The sequence below is a fragment of the Lepisma saccharinum genome, chromosome 2 (genome assembly GCF_977018435.1).
Source record: "Lepisma saccharinum chromosome 2, izLepSacc3.1, whole genome shotgun sequence".
Classification (NCBI taxonomy): domain Eukaryota; kingdom Metazoa; phylum Arthropoda; class Insecta; order Zygentoma; family Lepismatidae; genus Lepisma; species Lepisma saccharinum.
In genome coordinates this window covers 107475337-107494541 of record NC_139230.1, presented here as the reverse complement: position 1 = coordinate 107494541, position 19205 = coordinate 107475337, and the positions used below count along the sequence as shown (strand labels likewise).

Sequence of the window (19205 nt, the reverse complement as noted above, 5' to 3'; positions counted from 1 at the left end):
AGGTAAAAGTTTTCTAAATATATCAGATAGGGCTCTGTATATTTTTGTTTTTGCTATTTTGGAGATGATGCGATGAGATCAGCACCACTCTTCATTTGCTTTTTTATTTTATGTACCCTAATATTATTTTGAGGCTTAGTGAATTCTAGAGCCTATTTATGCAGGAGAGAGGGCTTGAAAATGTTGATCTCAGATAACCCACAACTATTTGTCAGAGTATTTTAAAGGATATTTTATACTTATTATGGGCCACTAGAATATCTAAGCTTGCTTAATTTTAATGCCTGTAACGCTGTTATTGTATTTCTAGCTAAGGCTTACTGGATAAAGTACACGAAATGTTTAACATTTCGACTATTTGCCAAATTTTTAGTGTAACAAAAATTATTGTGTGTCTATAAAGACTGAAATCCTTTTACCGAGGGGTCCACAACTGGACGCTTACCAACATTGTTTATTTTCTTTTTTAAATATAACCATTTATCAATATATTGACAATTCACAGGACAAGACGAAGTTCACAGACGACTGACTATATGAACCATAGGTCCACTTGCTAAACTTTTTTCTATGCTAGAAGAATAATTTAGCCTTATAGCCTTCTTCAAGGTATTTTTGAAGTATTACTGGTGTTTTGGGTGCATCAACACTTGGGTTATTTCCATTTGGTTTATTATACTATCTGAACACTGAAATCCTCAGATTGAAACTTAAAGCTTAGGCTGTAACTAGGGACTTAGTATGTATATCGACAATTTATAGGACAACACGAACCTTACAAAGGATTGTAGGTGACGTAGGACCAGACGCCAGAGCTTTGTTAATCTTCAAGAAGCATTTACAGTTATATTACGAGGAAATGAGGTTGATTTTTACTGTTTCACAAGAATGCTATCTTTTATACACCCAATATTTGCTTTTTCAAGTAACTACATGTGCCAGAAGTACTTACAGGCCAACTCTAACTAGACTTCGACTTATTCTATATCAGGTGCTAAATTTATAAAGAACTATGATTGTGTATATTTCTGAGGAAGTACGCAAAAGCAGATTACCCGATTAAAGTATCTGAAAAACAGATTTTTCTATGTAAGTATATTTTTATTGATTGGATTATTTAACAGATCAAACAGGAGGACTGCAAAATTCATTAAATGTAGTTCTATAGTATAGGTGGTTTCAGAGATATAAAAAAACAAATATAAGATTTCGCTTTTTTTGCTTCTGGGGCTAATCGCGACGCTAAGGGTAAATGGCGAGGAAATGTAACGGAGGAGAAACAGTCCCAAACGTTATGGGCTGCATGTAAGTTAATACCACAGAGATATTACAGTAGGTGTAGGTCCTACCACCAGAACTTTTCTATCATAATCATAATGGTTATGCTGTACTGTTAGCTAAAGATGCTGATATTTGAGAAACTTAAAAGCTTATTTGCAAAATTTTAAGATAAATAATAATCTGTTAGACTGTAAACATATTTTATACCCATTCTGCGCAAGATCCGATGACAAAATTTAAAAATTGAAATCGCCCAGACAGGGACTCGAACCCTGGACAGATAGGTTAAAAGCCTAACGCTATAACAACTAAGCTATCTGGGCACAAGGTATTCTTTTCTTGAAAAGTTAGTTATGTTAAGAAATATATTGAAACATTTGAGAACACTCTTGGTCTGGTTCGACAGAGAAGGAGACAACATTTCCAAATTTTTACAGACTGGGTGTATTTTTCCACTATAGAGGCCTTCACTATATGTAATTCGAAACGCTAAAGTTCAGCTAGCTTCCAAAATTGAGGTAAAGATTGTGTTTGGCGAGATTAACAAGTTACAATTATATCCAGCTAAAACTCTCAGATTTACTGTACTAGCCAAGGTTTAGTAACATTTTCTTCACTTTAGTACAAATACCAAAGAAATAGGTATATTTTATTTATAATTTGACAAAATGTACTAGTATTTAATTCACAAAGTTAGGTAAAAAGCAGTATTTTTAAAAATATTGTTACTGCCTTCAAACTTTATGTTATTTAGCCACTAACAACTGGTTTACACTGTTTGGCATCCTTTAAATAGGAAAGAAGGAATTATTTGTTTAGTATTTTTACTACTTTATATTTATTTAAGAAAACAATTCTACAGTTTAACTTAATTTTAACAAATTGTTACTAATTTATATATCAAAGTTATGTTATTTAGAGTGTATGAAGGCGTATAAAGTTAATATTTGTACTTATCAGTTCAACTAACAATTATATTTTACACACAAAAGATAATGTTTACAGTTAAATTACTTGAATCAGAGAATAATATTTTACAGTAATTGATTCATTCAGCACTAGTCAGTACTTTTATGCATCAGAAAGTTTTCTTAATTTTCTATTACGCATGCTATTTTGGGCTATTCTTAAAATGTATTTCTAGGGCAAACTGGTTTAATTTTCTGCTTATAATGCAAAGTTGACAGTTTTCGCACAATGCATTGTACATTTGTTATATTCTCTACTTACAATCCAAATATTATGCTTATTTAATGTATAACTAACTAACTCTCTAGCCTTCTTAAACCCGAATGTTCATGGCTGCAGCAACTCATGCCTTTCATCTGTCCTTGTCCTGAGCAAGATCTATATACTTCTTTCCTTCCCTACCAATTTCCTTTAGGTCCATCTCTACATTATCCCTCCATCTTTGTTTTGGTCTTCCTATTGGTCTTTTACCATCAGGTTTCCCAACAATAATCCTGTATACTCTTCTTTCCTCTCCCATTCGTACCACATGATCTACACACCTAAGTCTTCTTGATTTAATCATTCTAATACTATCTGGACATGAATACAAATTATGTACTTCTAAATTATGTAACCTTCTCCACTCATCTGTCTCCTCATCTGTTTTAGGCCCAAGTATTTTCCTAAGGATTTTATTTTCAAATATTCTCAATTTATGTTCCTTTTTCAATGTAAGGGACCAAGTTTATTTACTGTATTTAACTTTTATTTTTTTTGTAATTAACGAAAATTAAAAGCTTATACTGTAGTTATTATATCTTTTTCTATCAGCTTATTTTGAAATCAATATTATTAGATATAGTCTTTGATTTATAATTATATTGCTTTTTTTTATCAATTTATCTAAGAGTACACACAGACAAACACATCTGTTCACACTTTTATGTACATAGATATGCCTTTTTTCAATATTTTAGTATGAAGATTGCACTTTAGCTATTTAAGCAAGGGTAGGAAAGGTAGGATTTCTGAGAATTTCTTGCAGGATTTTGTTGTCCAAGTATAGATGAGAACTGAGCTGGGAGACTGTTTTGAACCTTTTCATGAGAGTTTGCATGTGAACTGTATGCAAATTGAGCACTATTGACTGTGCATGCTTCTAAGTTTTGCTGTTATTTTACATCAAGTCTGTGAGACTGTAGAGAGTTTTCCCATTTCAAGTAGTTTTTTTTATTGTATTTGTATATGTTTTGGGGACTTAGCAGTTTTATGTTATGAGGCAGTTTCTTGTAGAATATTTTTACCGGATTGTTTTGAGATATTGAGTGTCTGCTGTTTTACTTGTAATTATTTTCCTTCTTGTGTTGTGTATTTGACTACATTTTGTCCAAGTTCGTAGTATTTAGAATAATTGTTATTGACTTGTAGATGTAGGGAGTAATAATCCTTTGCAAGATGCCCTATACTTTAGTCTGAACATTATTCTTAGTGTTCACTTTTGAAGCCTTAGTATTCTGGTAGTATTATTAATGTAGAGGTAAATTAGGCTGAAATGTAGGCATTTTTCTGATAAATTATACTCACTTAGTTGTTTCAGCAGGTAGAAGTTGCATGATGATTTACTGCTGATGATGTTAATTTACTCTTCTTATGTACTACGTATGATGTAGCTTACTTGAGTAATTGGAATTTTCTACTGAAAAAAGGATTGCTTGTCTATTTTATTCCTATGTTGTTGAGTTTGTCCATAAGCAAGCCATGTTTTTACTCTATCCTATGCCTTGGAAGAATCTAGATATATTGTGTTTGCAGTTTTATGTTTCTCTAAGGTTTCAGCTATGTAGTTTTTTAAACTGTGCTATGGGTGTGAATATTGATTTCTCTTTCTGAATGCCATGTTGGTTTCTGTGTATTCCTTTTGCTGCTTGAATTTGACTTAGGTTGTTTGCTTTTTTTCTTAGATCTTTATTTGTTTATTTGTTCAGTATTTTTTATTTTTTGAATATTCTTTTACATAAAAAATTCAAAGTACATTGTTAAAGTCCAAGTGGGTTAAAATTAATTTTTTCAAAGTTAAAGTATTAAAAATACAATTTTCTAAAATTAAAAGTTATAGTATATTTTTGTTAGTAGAAGTTTTTATACTAGGGCAAATTATTTTGTTGTTAAAATAAAATATGTTAGTTAATGTAAAATTAAAGTAATTAAAAGTCAATTTTTCAAAGGTAAAGTTTTAAAAATACAATTTTCTAAAATTAAAAGTTATAATAGTACTTTTTTGTTAGTAGAAGTTTTTATACTAGAGTAAATTCTTTTGTTGTTAAAATAAAATATGTTAGTTAATGTAAAATTAAAGTAATTAAAATTCAAAAAATAAAAAATACTGAACAAATAAACAAATAAAGATCTAAGAAAAAAGCAAACAACCTAAGTCAAATTCAAGCAGCAAAAGGAATACACAGAAACCAACATGGCATCCAGAAAGAGAAATCAATATTCACACCCATAGCACAGTTTAAAAAACTACATAGCTGAAACCTTAGAGAAACATAAAACTGCAAACACAATATATCTAGATTCTTCCAAGGCATAGGATAGAGTAAAAACATGGCTTGCTTATGGACAAACTCAACAACATAGGAATAAAATAGACAAGCAATCCTTTTTTCAGTAGAAAATTCCAATTACTCAAGTAAGCTACATCATACGTAGTACATAAGAAGAGTAAATTAACATCATCAGCAGTAAATCATCATGCAACTTCTACCTGCTGAAACAACTAAGTGAGTATAATTTATCAGAAAAATGCCTACATTTCAGCCTAATTTACCTCTACATTAATAATACTACCAGAATACTAAGGCTTCAAAAGTGAACACTAAGAATAATGTTCAGACTAAAGTATAGGGCATCTTGCAAAGGATTATTACTCCCTACATCTACAAGTCAATAACAATTATTCTAAATACTACGAACTTGGACAAAATGTAGTCAAATACACAACACAAGAAGGAAAATAATTACAAGTAAAACAGCAGACACTCAATATCTCAAAACAATCCGGTAAAAATATTCTACAAGAAACTGCCTCATAACATAAAACTGCTAAGTCCCCAAAACATATACAAATACAATAAAAAAAACTACTTGAAATGGGAAAACTCTCTACAGTCTCACAGACTTGATGTAAAATAACAGCAAAACTTAGAAGCATGCACAGTCAATAGTGCTCAATTTGCATACAGTTCACATGCAAACTCTCATGAAAAGGTTCAAAACAGTCTCCCAGCTCAGTTCTCATCTATACTTGGACAACAAAATCCTGCAAGAAATTCTCAGAAATCCTACCTTTCCTACCCTTGCTTAAATAGCTAAAGTGCAATCTTCATACTAAAATATTGAAAAAAGGCATATCTATGTACATAAAAGTGTGAACAGATGTGTTTGTCTGTGTGTACTCTTAGATAAATTGATAAAAAAAAAGCAATATAGTTATAAATCAAAGACTATATCTAATAATATTGATTTCAAAATAAGCTGATAGAAAAAGATATAATAACTACAGTATAAGCTTTTAATTTTTGTTAATTACAAAAAAATAAAAGTTAAATACAGTAAATAAACTTGGTCCCTTACATTGAAAAAGGAACATAAATTGAGAATATTTGAAAATAAAATCCTTAGGAAAATACTTGGGCCTAAAACAGATGAGGAGACAGATGAGTGGAGAAGGTTACATAATTTAGAAGTACATAATTTGTATTCATGTCCAGATAGTATTAGAATGATTAAATCAAGAAGACTTAGGTGTGTAGATCATGTGGTACGAATGGGAGAGGAAAGAAGAGTATACAGGATTATTGTTGGGAAACCTGATGGTAAAAGACCAATAGGAAGACCAAAACAAAGATGGAGGGATAATGTAGAGATGGACCTAAAGGAAATTGGTAGGGAAGGAAAGAAGTATATAGATCTTGCTCAGGACAGGGACAGATGAAAGGCATGAGTTGCTGCAGCCATGAACATTCGGGTTTAAGAAGGCTAGAGAGTTAGTTAGTTATACATTAAATAAGCATAATATTTGGATTGTAAGTAGAGAATATAACAAATGTACAATGCATTGTGCGAAAACTGTCAACTTTGCATTATAAGCAGAAAATTAAACCAGTTTGCCCTAGAAATACATTTTAAGAATAGCCCAAAATAGCATGCGTAATAGAAAATTAAGAAAACTTTCTGATGCATAAAAGTACTGACTAGTGCTGAATGAATCAATTACTGTAAAATATTATTCTCTGATTCAAGTAATTTAACTGTAAACATTATCTTTTGTGTGTAAAATATAATTGTTAGTTGAACTGATAAGTACAAATATTAACTTTATACGCCTTCATACACTCTAAATAACATAACTTTGATATATAAATTAGTAACAATTTGTTAAAATTAAGTTAAACTGTAGAATTGTTTTCTTAAATAAATATAAAGTAGTAAAAATACTAAACAAATAATTCCTTCTTTTCCTATTTAAAGGATGCCAAACAGTGTAAACCAGTTGTTAGTAGCTAAATAACATAAAGTTTGAAGGCAGTAACAATATTTTTAAAAATACTGCTTTTTACCTAACTTTGTGAATTAAATACTAGTACATTTTGTCAAATTATAAATAAAATATACCTATTTCTTTGGTATTTGTACTAAAGTGAAGAAAATGTTACTAAACCTTGGCTAGTACTGTAAATCTGAGAGTTTTAGCTGGATATAATTGTAACTTGTTAATCTCGCCAAACACAATCTTTACCTCAATTTTGGAAGCTAGCTGAACTTTAGCGTTTCGAATTACATATAGTGAAGGCCTCTATAGTGGAAAAATACACCCAGTCTGTAAAAATTTGGAAATGTTGTCTCCTTCTCTGTCGAACCAGACCAAGAGTGTTCTCAAATGTTTCAATATATTTCTTAACATAACTAACTTTTCAAGAAAAGAATACCTTGTGACCAGATAGCTTAGTTGGTATAGCGTTAGGCTTTTAACTTATCTGTCCAGGGTTCTAGTCTCTGTCTGGGCGATAACAATTTTTAAATTTTGTCATCGGATCTTGTGCAGACTTCAAATTTCATAAGTTATAAGCAATCTAAGTTAATTTTGGGAGTGGGCCAAATTGGTTCCTCATATAAAAAGCAATGACCAAATTGGTCGTAGCGCCTATGACCCTACTTGGGTTCATCCTCCAAAACATCTGCTTCGAGTCTCCGATGCCATGATGGAGCCCGTTCAGGTTCTACCGCCCACAAGTGCGTTCCTTCGCCAATCCAGCGAAGGTGAGAATAATAGAGCGCAACCATCTATATATACATTCAGCTCTCACTGTTGGTCACCCCTTGATCTAGTTATTTTCATGCAATCACCTACATTTAGTGAATTTTGCCGTCTTTCTGTTTGATCTGTTAAATAAGCCAGTCAATAAAAATATACTTACATAGAAAAATCCTGATATAGTTGGATTCTCAAAAATATGTACAATCATAGTTCTTTATAAATTTAGCACCTGATATAAAATAAGTCGAAGTCTAGTTAGAGTTGGCCTGTAAGTACTTCTGGCACATGTAGTTACTTGAAAAAGCAAATATTGGGTGTATAAAAGATAGCATTCTTGTGAAACAGTAAAAATCAACCTCATTTCCTCGTAATATAACTGTAAATGCTTCTTGAAGATTAACAAAGCTCTGGCGTCTGGTCCTACGTCACCTACAATCCTTTGTAAGGTTCGTGTTGTCCTATAAATTGTCGATATACATACTAAGTCCCTAGTTACAGCCTAAGCTTTAAGTTTCAATCTGAGGATTTCAGTGTTCAGATAGTATAATAAACCAAATGGAAATAACCCAAGTGTTGATGCACCCAAAACACCAGTAATACTTCAAAAATACCTTGAAAAAGGCTATAAGGCTAAATTATTCTTCTAGCATAGAAAAAAGTTTAGCAAGTGGACCTATGGTTCATATAGTCAGTCGTCTGTGAACTTCGTCTTGTCCTGTGAATTGTCAATATATTGATAAATGGTTATATTTAAAAAAGAAAATAAACAATGTTGGTAAGCGTCCAGTTGTGGACCCCTCGGTAAAAGGATTTCAGTCTTTATAGACACACAATAATTTTTGTTACACTAAAAATTTGGCAAATAGTCGAAATGTTAAACATTTCGTGTACTTTATCCAGTAAGCCTTAGCTAGAAATACAATAACAGCGTTACAGGCATTAAAATTAAGCAAGCTTAGATATTCTAGTGGCCCATAATAAGTATAAAATATCCTTTAAAATACTCTGACAAATAGTTGTGGGTTATCTGAGATCAACATTTTCAAGCCCTCTCTCCTGCATAAATAGGCTCTAGAATTCACTAAGCCTCAAAATAATATTAGGGTACATAAAATAAAAAAGCAAATGAAGAGTGGTGCTGATCTCATCGCATCATCTCCAAAATAGCAAAAACAAAAATATACAGAGCCCTATCTGATATATTTAGAAAAACTTTTACCTAGTACAACAGTAACAAAATACTCAGCAAACTCTAAAATAAACAAACTTTCGTTGTTACTTGAGTAATAATAAGCCTAAACTTGTAAAATAAAAGGGTAGAACTTGCCAAAACATACTTTTGCATCCAAAATATAATTGACAACTCTTTCTTGAATAGACTAAGAGGTCTTACTTTGGTAAAATAAGCATAAAATTGAAAAATAAAGGGTAAAACTTGACGAAACACACTTCGTGTGTACAAAATTTAATTCAAAACACATTTGAATTGTGTTATTTGAGTAAACGTGGAGAATAATCCTGTAAACTTGGAAAAAAATCTCTCTCTCTCTCTCTCTCTCTCTCTCTCTCTCTCTGTGTGTGTGTGTGTGTGTATGTGTGTGTGTGTGTGTATGTGTGTGTGTGTGTGTGTGTATGTGTGTGTGTGTCTGTGCAAGTGTGTAAGTGTGTGTGTGTGTGTGTCCAAAATGTAATAAAAAACACGTTCAAATCGTGTTATTTGAGTAAATATTAGAATAAACTTGTGAAATAAACAGATAAAAGTTGAGAACACACACTTTGTGTGTCGAAAATATACCTAAAACTCTTTCCTGAATAGTATAAATAGTGTTATTTAGGTAAAAATAGGTATAAAATTTTAAAATAATAAGTTAAAAAGTTGTAAAAATATCTTTGTGAGTCCAAAATTTAATAAAAAATGTTGCCTGAATAGTATAAAAAGTGTTATTTTGGTAAAAATTAACATCAATTTGTAAAATAATTAGTTAAAAGTTGAAAAAATATCTTTGTGAGTCCAAAATTTAATAAAAGATGTTGCCTGAACAGCTGAAATTGTATTATTTGAGTAATAATAAGCCTAATAAACAGATAGAAGTTGAGAACACACACTTAGTGTGTCGAAAATATAACTAAAAGTCTTTCATGAATAGTACAAATAGTGTTATTTTGTAAAAAATTAATATCAAGTTGTAAAATAATAAGTTAAAAGTTGAAAAATTGTCTTTGTGAGTCCAAGATTTAATAAAAAATGTTGCCTGAATAGTATAAATAGTGTTATTTTTGTAAAAATAAGGATAAGCTGTGAAAATGTTTGACATAAAGTCAAAATTTGGTAAAACATAAACTCAAAATTAAGTTAAATAGCACACAGTAACATACATTTACTACCTAAATCAATAATCAAAGGGTCCTAGGTTCGTTACCCCGTGATAAAAGCAAATGGTGAAAACTGTAGGCCCAGTCCCTGATAGCTCTCCCTTCTTCATAGTACAGATAAAAAAAAAACCTGCGCTAAAGTGGCCTGTGCCTTGGGGCAACCCTGAGCGGAATATTAATTGGCGGCGGAAACCAGTTCTACAAGCGACGCATAGCTTCAGAGATTTGACCCTTGCTGCGCATTCCAGACATCCTTTTTGTCTGGTTGAATCCCTCCCCTGCCCTACAGTATTGCATAGCTTTCCCCTGTTATTGCGTACTGGTTAACCTTGGAAAAACCGGTTCTGAAAATCTACCGACGCGTTCTCTGATTGGTGAATCAGGTTCCTTCTTTGTTCTGACGTTCTGACGTCATTTGACCTTGAACGCACACTCCCCCAAATTCCTTTCTCCTCTACCTGCGCTTAGTTCACAGTCTCCTGTCTGGCATCTCGTACCATCGTCTTTCATAACATAATAACATATATTATTACATAGTACTAATTAATAATATTACATATCACGGGTTCGAGTACCGGGACCGTCTTCTTTCGTACCATTACCACCGTTCATAGCGGTTCATAAACCATAAACTCTTATTTTCAATATTATAAACATTAATATTAACATTTTATACATTACATACTTTGCAGTAATGAATATAAAACCATATGCATAGCGTTTAGTACCTCTAATTACCTTTTATATACATATTTCTCATAAAATAAATAATTATATATTCATAAAAAGTTATAAACATGCAAATACATAAATGTAAAGTATTCTAAGTACTTGCAAATGAATTCTAAGTACGTGCAAATTAGTTCTAAGTACGTGCAAATTAGTTATAACTACATACAAATTAATTAAAACACGTGCATTAATTGCCACTGGCTGGGATACCATCTACTTGTCAGATATCTCTTATCCATCGCTGACCTTACGTCATCCACCACTTTAATGAGTGCTGTGCTGGTGCTGTGTTGTGGGCGAAAACCGGACTGGAAGGGGTTTAACATATTTTTCGATTGTATATAATTAAAATTTGCTCGTGCACGATGTGTTCAAATACTTTTGACAAAGTGGGGAGAATACTGATCGGTCGAAAATCTTGAGCGCTTACTGGGTTGGTGATTTTAGCCAGGGGGCGTATGTGAGCGAGTTTCCAAATATTTGGGAATGTGCCAGTATACAGGGATGTGTTGGAAACGTCTGCAATTGCAAATGAGATGTGGGAAGCGATACATTTTAACATGTTTATAGAAATTTCATCTGCTCCGGTTGCATTGGATGTGATTTTATTAATTGCAGTTTGGACCTTAGCATGAGTTATAAAAGAGAAATCAAAACTATTTTTGTTTTTGCTTTTGTGAACACTTATGGAGTCGATCGTACGTTTCTTAATTTTAGGATTTATGTCTGATGAGTTCTGAAAATGACCATTTGGTTTTTCAGTGGAAATGCCAATTATTTCATTTCTATCACGTTTTTTCCCAACGCCGAACATTTTAAGTTTGTTCCACAGCGATTTCGGTTGCGATCTATAGTTTAAGAGTTGCCCGGCAAAGGAAAACTTTCTCTTTCGTATTTCCTGCGTGCACCGATTCCGAAGAATGCGGTATTCTTCGAAATAATCACGCACCGACTGCCGGTTTGATTTCAGTGCGGGCTTATATTGCTTGTATGCTGCATCCCTGCAGGACATCAGCTGCAGGATCTCGGGGGTAATCCACGGGCTGGGAGGTCTCGCAACTCTCTTTCTTTTCACGGGCGCGTGCTTGTCGTATGCTTGTCAATGCTTGTCAATGCCTTGCACAAATATGTAAGACTGAAAGTATCTGTGAAGGCAAATTAAGGAGTTTTAGGAGCTTTTATTTAACTTAACGAGATATTGATTGAAGTGCATTATGAAAGATGATAACGACTGAAATGCATTTCAGTTCGAGTTTTGGTCGGGTCAGACTGTATCACTTTTCGCTTTATCAGTTCTGATTCGGCGCTGCAGACCATAATCGGATAGGTACAAATTCGGACTCGAACTTGAATTGACGCTGGAAATTTCAACTCCGGCCCAGACGAACCGAAACTCGAAGCTCCTCATGCAAAGCATTCTGGTTCGCACCACTTCAGAAACCAGTTTCGGGGAAAACAAACAGTTCGACATATCGGTTTGATATTACAGTCCATCCCACGGCGGAGGTGAGTTTTGTTCAAGCAACTAAAATTGACCAAACTACTGCAAAGAATCGGTTCGACCTTCGAAATGCCGGAAAACAGTGAAGCGCGCAGAGGAAAAGTGATTCAATGTGTACAGAGGACTAATAACCAAGCCATTTCATTCGAAACACTCGCTGGTTGCCACATCTATTTTTCTTATTTCCAAGATAGAAACTTCAAAAGCAATATCCTGGTTATAAGTGTTACTTTGAATAGTTAAAGGAAAGAGTTTAATTGAAGGTAATTGGAAATTTCGGTTGCCAATTTTAACCTTTCAATTTTGAAGGCAGAAAGTTGAAGATCGGAATGCTGGTTATTTATGCTACCGTGAATGCTGTCAAGTAGGAAAGCTTTTTAATAATTGGAAATGCTTAGTTGTCATATCTAACCTTATTTTTTATTAAAACAAGTGAGTTGAAAATCTGTATGCTGGATATCAATGCTACTCCATATATAACTAACTAGGGATGATTTACAACACCAAAAATGCAGGGCTGCCAAATTTTGTTTTAATATTTGATAGCATTAAATTGAAATGCAGGTGTGCTGGTTATAGGCCTATGTCCTATTTAGATATGAAAAGACTTGTTTTTTTTAACATTTTCTGCGTGTTATTGGAATGTACAAAATATGTTTCCTGTTTGGAACATATTATGGAACTTTTCCTAGAATTATATGGACACAACAGGGACTCTTTAAAAATTATATTATAACCCTATTAGGAAACCTTTTATATATCAAATGGCTGTATCCTTAACTGAATTATAAATCAAAATCTTCCTCACAAAATAAACCACGCCCATTTTATGACGTCACACCAATCAAAACACATTTTCACTACCCTCCCAAGCTTGCCCCCACACCTACGTCATCAATTGATCTTTCATTGATCTCTCACAAATCAATTGATTTATCGACCCAAACGAGGGTGCAATACCACTATCCTCCTACCTGTAAGGAATTAGAAGCATTAGAACTTCCGCCCAGCCCAACCACTTGATCCAAACGGATCAAAACACATGCTAATATTTAGTGCATACTTTGTGCTAAATTTCGCACGCTATCCCGGAATTTGTTCACGCTCCTATAAGGAATTAGAATCATTAGAAATTCTGAGAAAGTTATCTCACCAGCCCAACCACTTGATCGAAACGGATGAAAACCAGTGCCAATATTTAGTGCATAATTTGTGCACGCTCCTATAAGGAATTGGAAGCATTAGAATTTCTGAGATAATTATCTCACCAGCCCAACCACTTGAACGAAACGGATCAAAACTAGTTCCAATATTTAGTGCATAATTTGTGCAAACCATCCTGTAATTTTTGCACACTCCTATAAGGAATTAAAAGCACTAGAAATTCCGAGATAGGTATTTCAGCAATATTAGATCGAAACGGATCAAAACCAGTGCCAATATTTAGTGCATTATTTATGTTAATTTGTGCAGACAATCCCGGAAAAGGATGTTCCCGGATACGCTAGCGGTTTTTGATTAACATGAGAAAACTCAATACAAAAAGTTGAATTTTCTTGGCGAGAGGAAATCCTAGGAAAAATCTAGTTTCATTTGTGTATTAACAATATTAAACAGATTAACATGTAGGCCTACTTACGGACACCTCGCCGGCTTTTAGATTTTGAGGTAGCGCTTTATTCATAGAACTTTATAGGGGATTTTCTATCACAACTAGGCTTGTGGGGTGTAACACACGAGAGCTCTCGATACTAGTTATCACTTATCCAAAAATCTTTGTTGTTCACTGAACGTTTCGTCTTCTTTTCCTGCAGCACACAGAACTCAAAGTGTGTCAGTTGACACACAAAAGTGCATAATTTTTTTGACTCCAATAACACATTTAAAATGCATCAAACTGAAAGATGCACCTAAATGCATCAAAATAAATGTGTCAAATGATTCACAAAATGTATCAAACTGAAAGATGCACCTAAATGCATCAAAATAAATGTGTCAAATGACACATTAAAGTGGATATTTCGTTTGATGCACCTAAACGTGTCGTTGGAGTAAAAAAAATGATGTATCTTTAGTGTGTTCAGTGACACATTGAAATGCATAATTTTTTTCCTTTCCTTGCTCATGCGGGTTGCATACCTGCAAGGGAAAAGTTCCAATACATTTCTCCACTGTAAAAAATATTTCACTTTTCAAACATTCCCTTGAAGCACTTCACATTTAATGTGCTTCAGTAGTGTTGTATATGCTGAAAAAGTGATGGAAAGGAATATTGTCAATATTATATATTCTGCAAGTGTGTTAAGTGCATTCTAGAAATTATTTTATCATTTATAGTACGCTTCCCACATTTAGAACATGCTGAAAACACTTCTTAGTACACAACAACAAAAAAATATCATTAATGTAATATTTTTGGTAGAGGGATGCTTAGTGTAAATTTGTCTAGTGTAGGGTAATGGGGGTGTTAAGCTACATTTAATTAAAAATTAGGCTTTTCCTGTTCACCTGTTTCAAAGTGGTATTACCTTGTGAGTTCATGGTTGGTTATATGTGCAAATTTTGAATTGAATATTGAAACTGAATACATAGAAATGACACTTTCAGGACATATTGAAAATAACTTTTGCACAAAATGAGAGATCATAGCTGAGAAAAGGAAGTTAATAAATGTTCCTTCTCATTTAATCTACATGTTTATGCCTTATATACATGCAGATTAACAATCACAGAATAAACCAAATAGGAAAAAATCAAGTGTGAACAAAATATAAATGATGCAGGAGTAAACAAGCATTGTCATTAAACAGAAAAAATCAACAACCTGTAACCTAAAATGAATATAAAACACGGAAACACTATGAATACCATATTCAATCACCACACCAATGTTGCAAATGAACAATAAGAGAAACTTCGGTGCAATTCATAGTAACAAATGATACAGAAGATCATGAGACAGAACATTTATTGTTTGGTCACAGATACACTGGTGCCTAATGCATAGTCTGCTTTCAATCCTTGAACTTCTCACATAAGATAGATGACTTGAGGCGACAGTCTGTCTTTATGGCCTAACAGTATACGTATACTGGACTAATACCATACATGTAGCAAAACGTTTGGGGTAGTCTAATTCAAAACTATAGTATATGTCAACATGTGCATAGATAAATGTTTGTAAAGTGGCACACTGAACTTTCTAGCATCTGCAGCTACCAGGACAACATTCCTTCTACAAATAGTGCCAGATAGGGTGCTTCATTCTCATTTTTTTTGTTACCAAATGGTGATACTTCCTGAAAATAAATGAAGTACGCATAAATATCATATTTTTTCATTAATTTAATTACAAAACATCACATTTATTCCTGATCAAGTATTTTCCAATTAAAACAATCTCTCTCTCGCAATGAGACTTAATGTCCTAACTATGCATCAACCCACAAATAAAGAAGAAAATACATAGTAGAACAATGCCCTGAAATGGCTTTTGTACTCTGACATTAAATTTGACTTTTTTAATATCTGCCATGACCCAAAAACACAAATCATTACCATGCTTTGACATTCCAGCAGATCCCTGTACCAATTTGCTTCCCTTTTACCTACACTAAATTCCATGACTCCACATCCCTTTGATGCCAGACAGATAGCTTTTCATTGGCTAATATGTGCTTAATGCATTGTGTACCATCAGCACTGTTACTGGTGTTCAAGCTCACAGTATTTTATTTATTGCATGTAGATCCCCAACTGTTCTCATGATGTTGGGTTTATACAGGAACTTTGGAACTCCAAAGAGTTCGAACCAATAACCACTCATATTAAAGACAAGAGCAGTAACCAACCATTCAGCTCTTCTATTTTACTAATCACTATGAATTATTTAGAATCCAACTACTCAACTACACCCCTTTAGTATATTACTTCCACTGTTCCTCCCCTCAACTACAGCAATTAGAGCTTGTGTGCTCTTACCTTTGATGCATGAAGACAGGTACACAAAACACTCCTATACAGGCCAGACTTGAACCCGGAACTCATCACAAGAGCACTTTCTCCTTTATGTTGCATGTCTTTGCACAGGGCCAAGAAAATGTTGATGTCAACTTCCTGTAAATCAAAACAAATATCATATTTACTGCTATGAAACAGAGAACATTCAAGGTTTATTTAAATTAGCACTGGGAAAATATACCATACCCAGGTGGTGTAAAATAATAGCAATAATATTCTTTGTAAAACTATAGAGGAGACAGATTTTGAAATATACTTATAAGTCAAAACAAAGTGATTAAACATATAGCATATTCAATTTAGTTAATTTATATTACTTTTCTGTTCATAAACCAACACTTTATCACATTACTTGAAGGTTTGAAAATATAATAATTAGGGACTTACAAGGGACTGAAACAGATGAAAAGGTAAAGAAAAAGAAAGGTAAAGTGCTCCCCTGTGCTTAGCACCACGCCATGGAGGCGTATAGGATGTGTGGGGGGTAACGCCCCACACTTTCTTGATCCGGTCGTGAATGGGGGAAATGTGATCAACATCAAGCCCCTGACCGCCTTTAGCCCCCAGGGTACCCATGTCATTCGACGCTGGGTGGGCGCCAGAGCCTCTTCCAACGTTAGAAAAGTTCCCGGATTTGAACCGGCTCTGGATCGAACCCGGGACTTGTAGCATTGTAGTCAGACGCGTTACGAACTGAGCCACCGAGGCCATAGATCAAAAGAATGCATGGTTTTGAATTATGTAATTTGCATATGAAACCCTTCATGACTTATATCTCTTTTCTTCTTTTCCCTCCCCCCTCACTCTTTTCTCCTTTCCATCCTTTCCTTCCCACCATTTCTTTTTCCCTCACAAAAGGATAGAAAAGTTGAGAGGGAGAGAAAGAGGCAGATGCAGGGGGGTTCACTCTGTCACTCTCCTCTCCTCCCTTTCTCTTCTTACTCTTTTCTTCCTTCTCTCTCTCTCTCTCTCTTTCCTTTTTCAGTTCCTTCAGAGAAAGGATGACTGTTTCACACACATATTTCTCTGTCTGTCTCCCTCTAGGAGAGAAGAGAAAATGGAAGAAATGCAGTGAGAGAAAGAGGGAGAGGAGAGAGAGAGAGAGAGAGAGAAAGGGAAGATGACACACACACAGACACACACATATTTCTCTCTCTCTAAATGAGACACGCACTCTCATACATATGTGTGTCTCGTATGTTGGAGATAAGAAAAATGACAAAGGCATTGGGAGACACAGAGATAAAGGAGAAGAGGGAATAAAATACATGAGTGAGGGAAGGAGTCTAGTTCTCTCTGACAAAGAGAGAGGCTGAATAGAGAAAGCAAGTGGAAAGAAAATAGAAAAAGGATGAAACAAAAAGAAAAACAAATAAACGGAGAAAGAGTTCTCTCTGCTCCTCTACCACTTTCCATGACTAAATGTCATTGTAATAATGAAATTTCCAAGTCTTTGGTGGGAAGCTTGATGTGTATAAAAGTTTGTATGTTAAGAGAAAAAAATACCATTCCATATCTCAAGCGATTAAGAAAGTGAAAGAGAATATACATGACTGTTTCTCGTGTTGGCCATTATGTATGTGTAGTTAAGTTACTTAAAATAATTTATCACTTGCACAAAAAATATTTACAGGGGTGTATTCTTAATTTTCCATCTGTAGATGAGAGTTTGTATTTAAAGGTGGTAGGGAAAATTTAGAGCCAAAATTACTTTATGACTTAAAAATGCATATTCCACAAATAGATAAAATAAAATAAAAGAGGCAAGATATAGTTATTGCACATTAAACAGTCTAAATGCAAAATTAAACAGGAAAATTGACATGATATCCTTGTCTATAACATCTATAAGTATAAGAATATTTTTTTCACAAGAGGATTCCACTACTGAAAGAGAGAGAGCGAGAGCGAGAGAGAGAGAGAGAGAGAGAGAGAGAGAGAGAGAGAGAGAGAGAGACACTACAAATATTAACAGTTAAGCATATTGAATTAACATGAGTCTCATTTATAAAGCTAGGTATCAAAGGTATGAAGGGGTTATGTCATCCAATAAGAAGCTATTCTGATTGTAAGTGATGTTATGAGTTATGAGGATTTTCGAAAGGAGGGGGGTACATATGCTTATTTTTATTAATGAGCCCTCAATTTGCCATTTTTTCAGCCTTTGATATTTTTCTTAACATATTTTAAAGATTACTGAGCAAAAGAGGTGGTTATAAGTTATGACCCCCACCAACCCCCCCCCCTCCCTTGATATGCCACACGGATGTTGTGTCAAGCAGTTTAATAAATCTGAGCCTTAAATGTAGCCTACCTAATGTTGAGCGAATCAAAAATATTCTGAAGACAATTTAAATTAATTCAAAATTGAATTATTCTATTTATATTTGTTAATTCGCAAGTCCAAATTTAAAAAAACGAGGAACACTTTCATCATGGTAAATTGTCTACGGAAAGTGAGATTGTCTTATCACCGATTGATTTGGAAATGCAATTATTCATGTTTCAGATAATAATATGTAACACACACTTACCTTTTGCATGCTTCGTTGGTGGATATCCACAATAAGCACAGAATAACCCCTCTTTAGTTGGTTGATATGCCTCACATTCCTCTGCACGACAATAGCAATTCTTTCTTGTTTTCATTACAGGAACAATAAGTGCCTTAAGAAAAACAATATAAAAACTTTGCATGAGAACTAGTGATATCAAAACAAAATACTAGTTGAGTATATCAATTTAATGGCACAGTTAAGAATAATGAACAACAGACAAGTAGTATTAAAAAAAAATATATGTAAAGTCCTAGGATGATAATTTCATTCATAATTACTAAGATGAGTGAAATAATCATTTTTTTGTTGTTTAAAGTTATGTTAGTATGGAATGTTAATTCGATATTATCCATTGTCTAGTTCTTGAAACTACACTGGATAATGGAAAGTATCCAATTAATATTGCATGCTAATGTGGCGTGCCCAAGGAGAGTTATTGGTGGGGGTTATAACCTCCCTTTCCCCTGCA

The 19205-nt window shown here is 33.7% G+C and overlaps 1 protein-coding gene across 1 annotated transcript in view; it reads right to left on the bottom strand.

Moving 5' to 3' along the window:
* The window catches only part of LOC145983585 (glycine receptor subunit alpha-2-like), a 519078-nt gene extending 500357 nt beyond the window's left edge, over positions 1–18721 (bottom strand). The window contains exons 1-2 of the mRNA XM_083116654.1: positions 18713–18721; positions 16140–16274 (exon numbers count right to left, since the gene is read on the bottom strand). Of these exons, the coding sequence (XP_082972780.1) occupies positions 16140–16274; positions 18713–18721 (144 nt within the window). The remainder of the gene's footprint in view (positions 1–16139; positions 16275–18712) is intronic.
* Between the last annotated feature and the right edge of the window lie 484 nt (positions 18722–19205).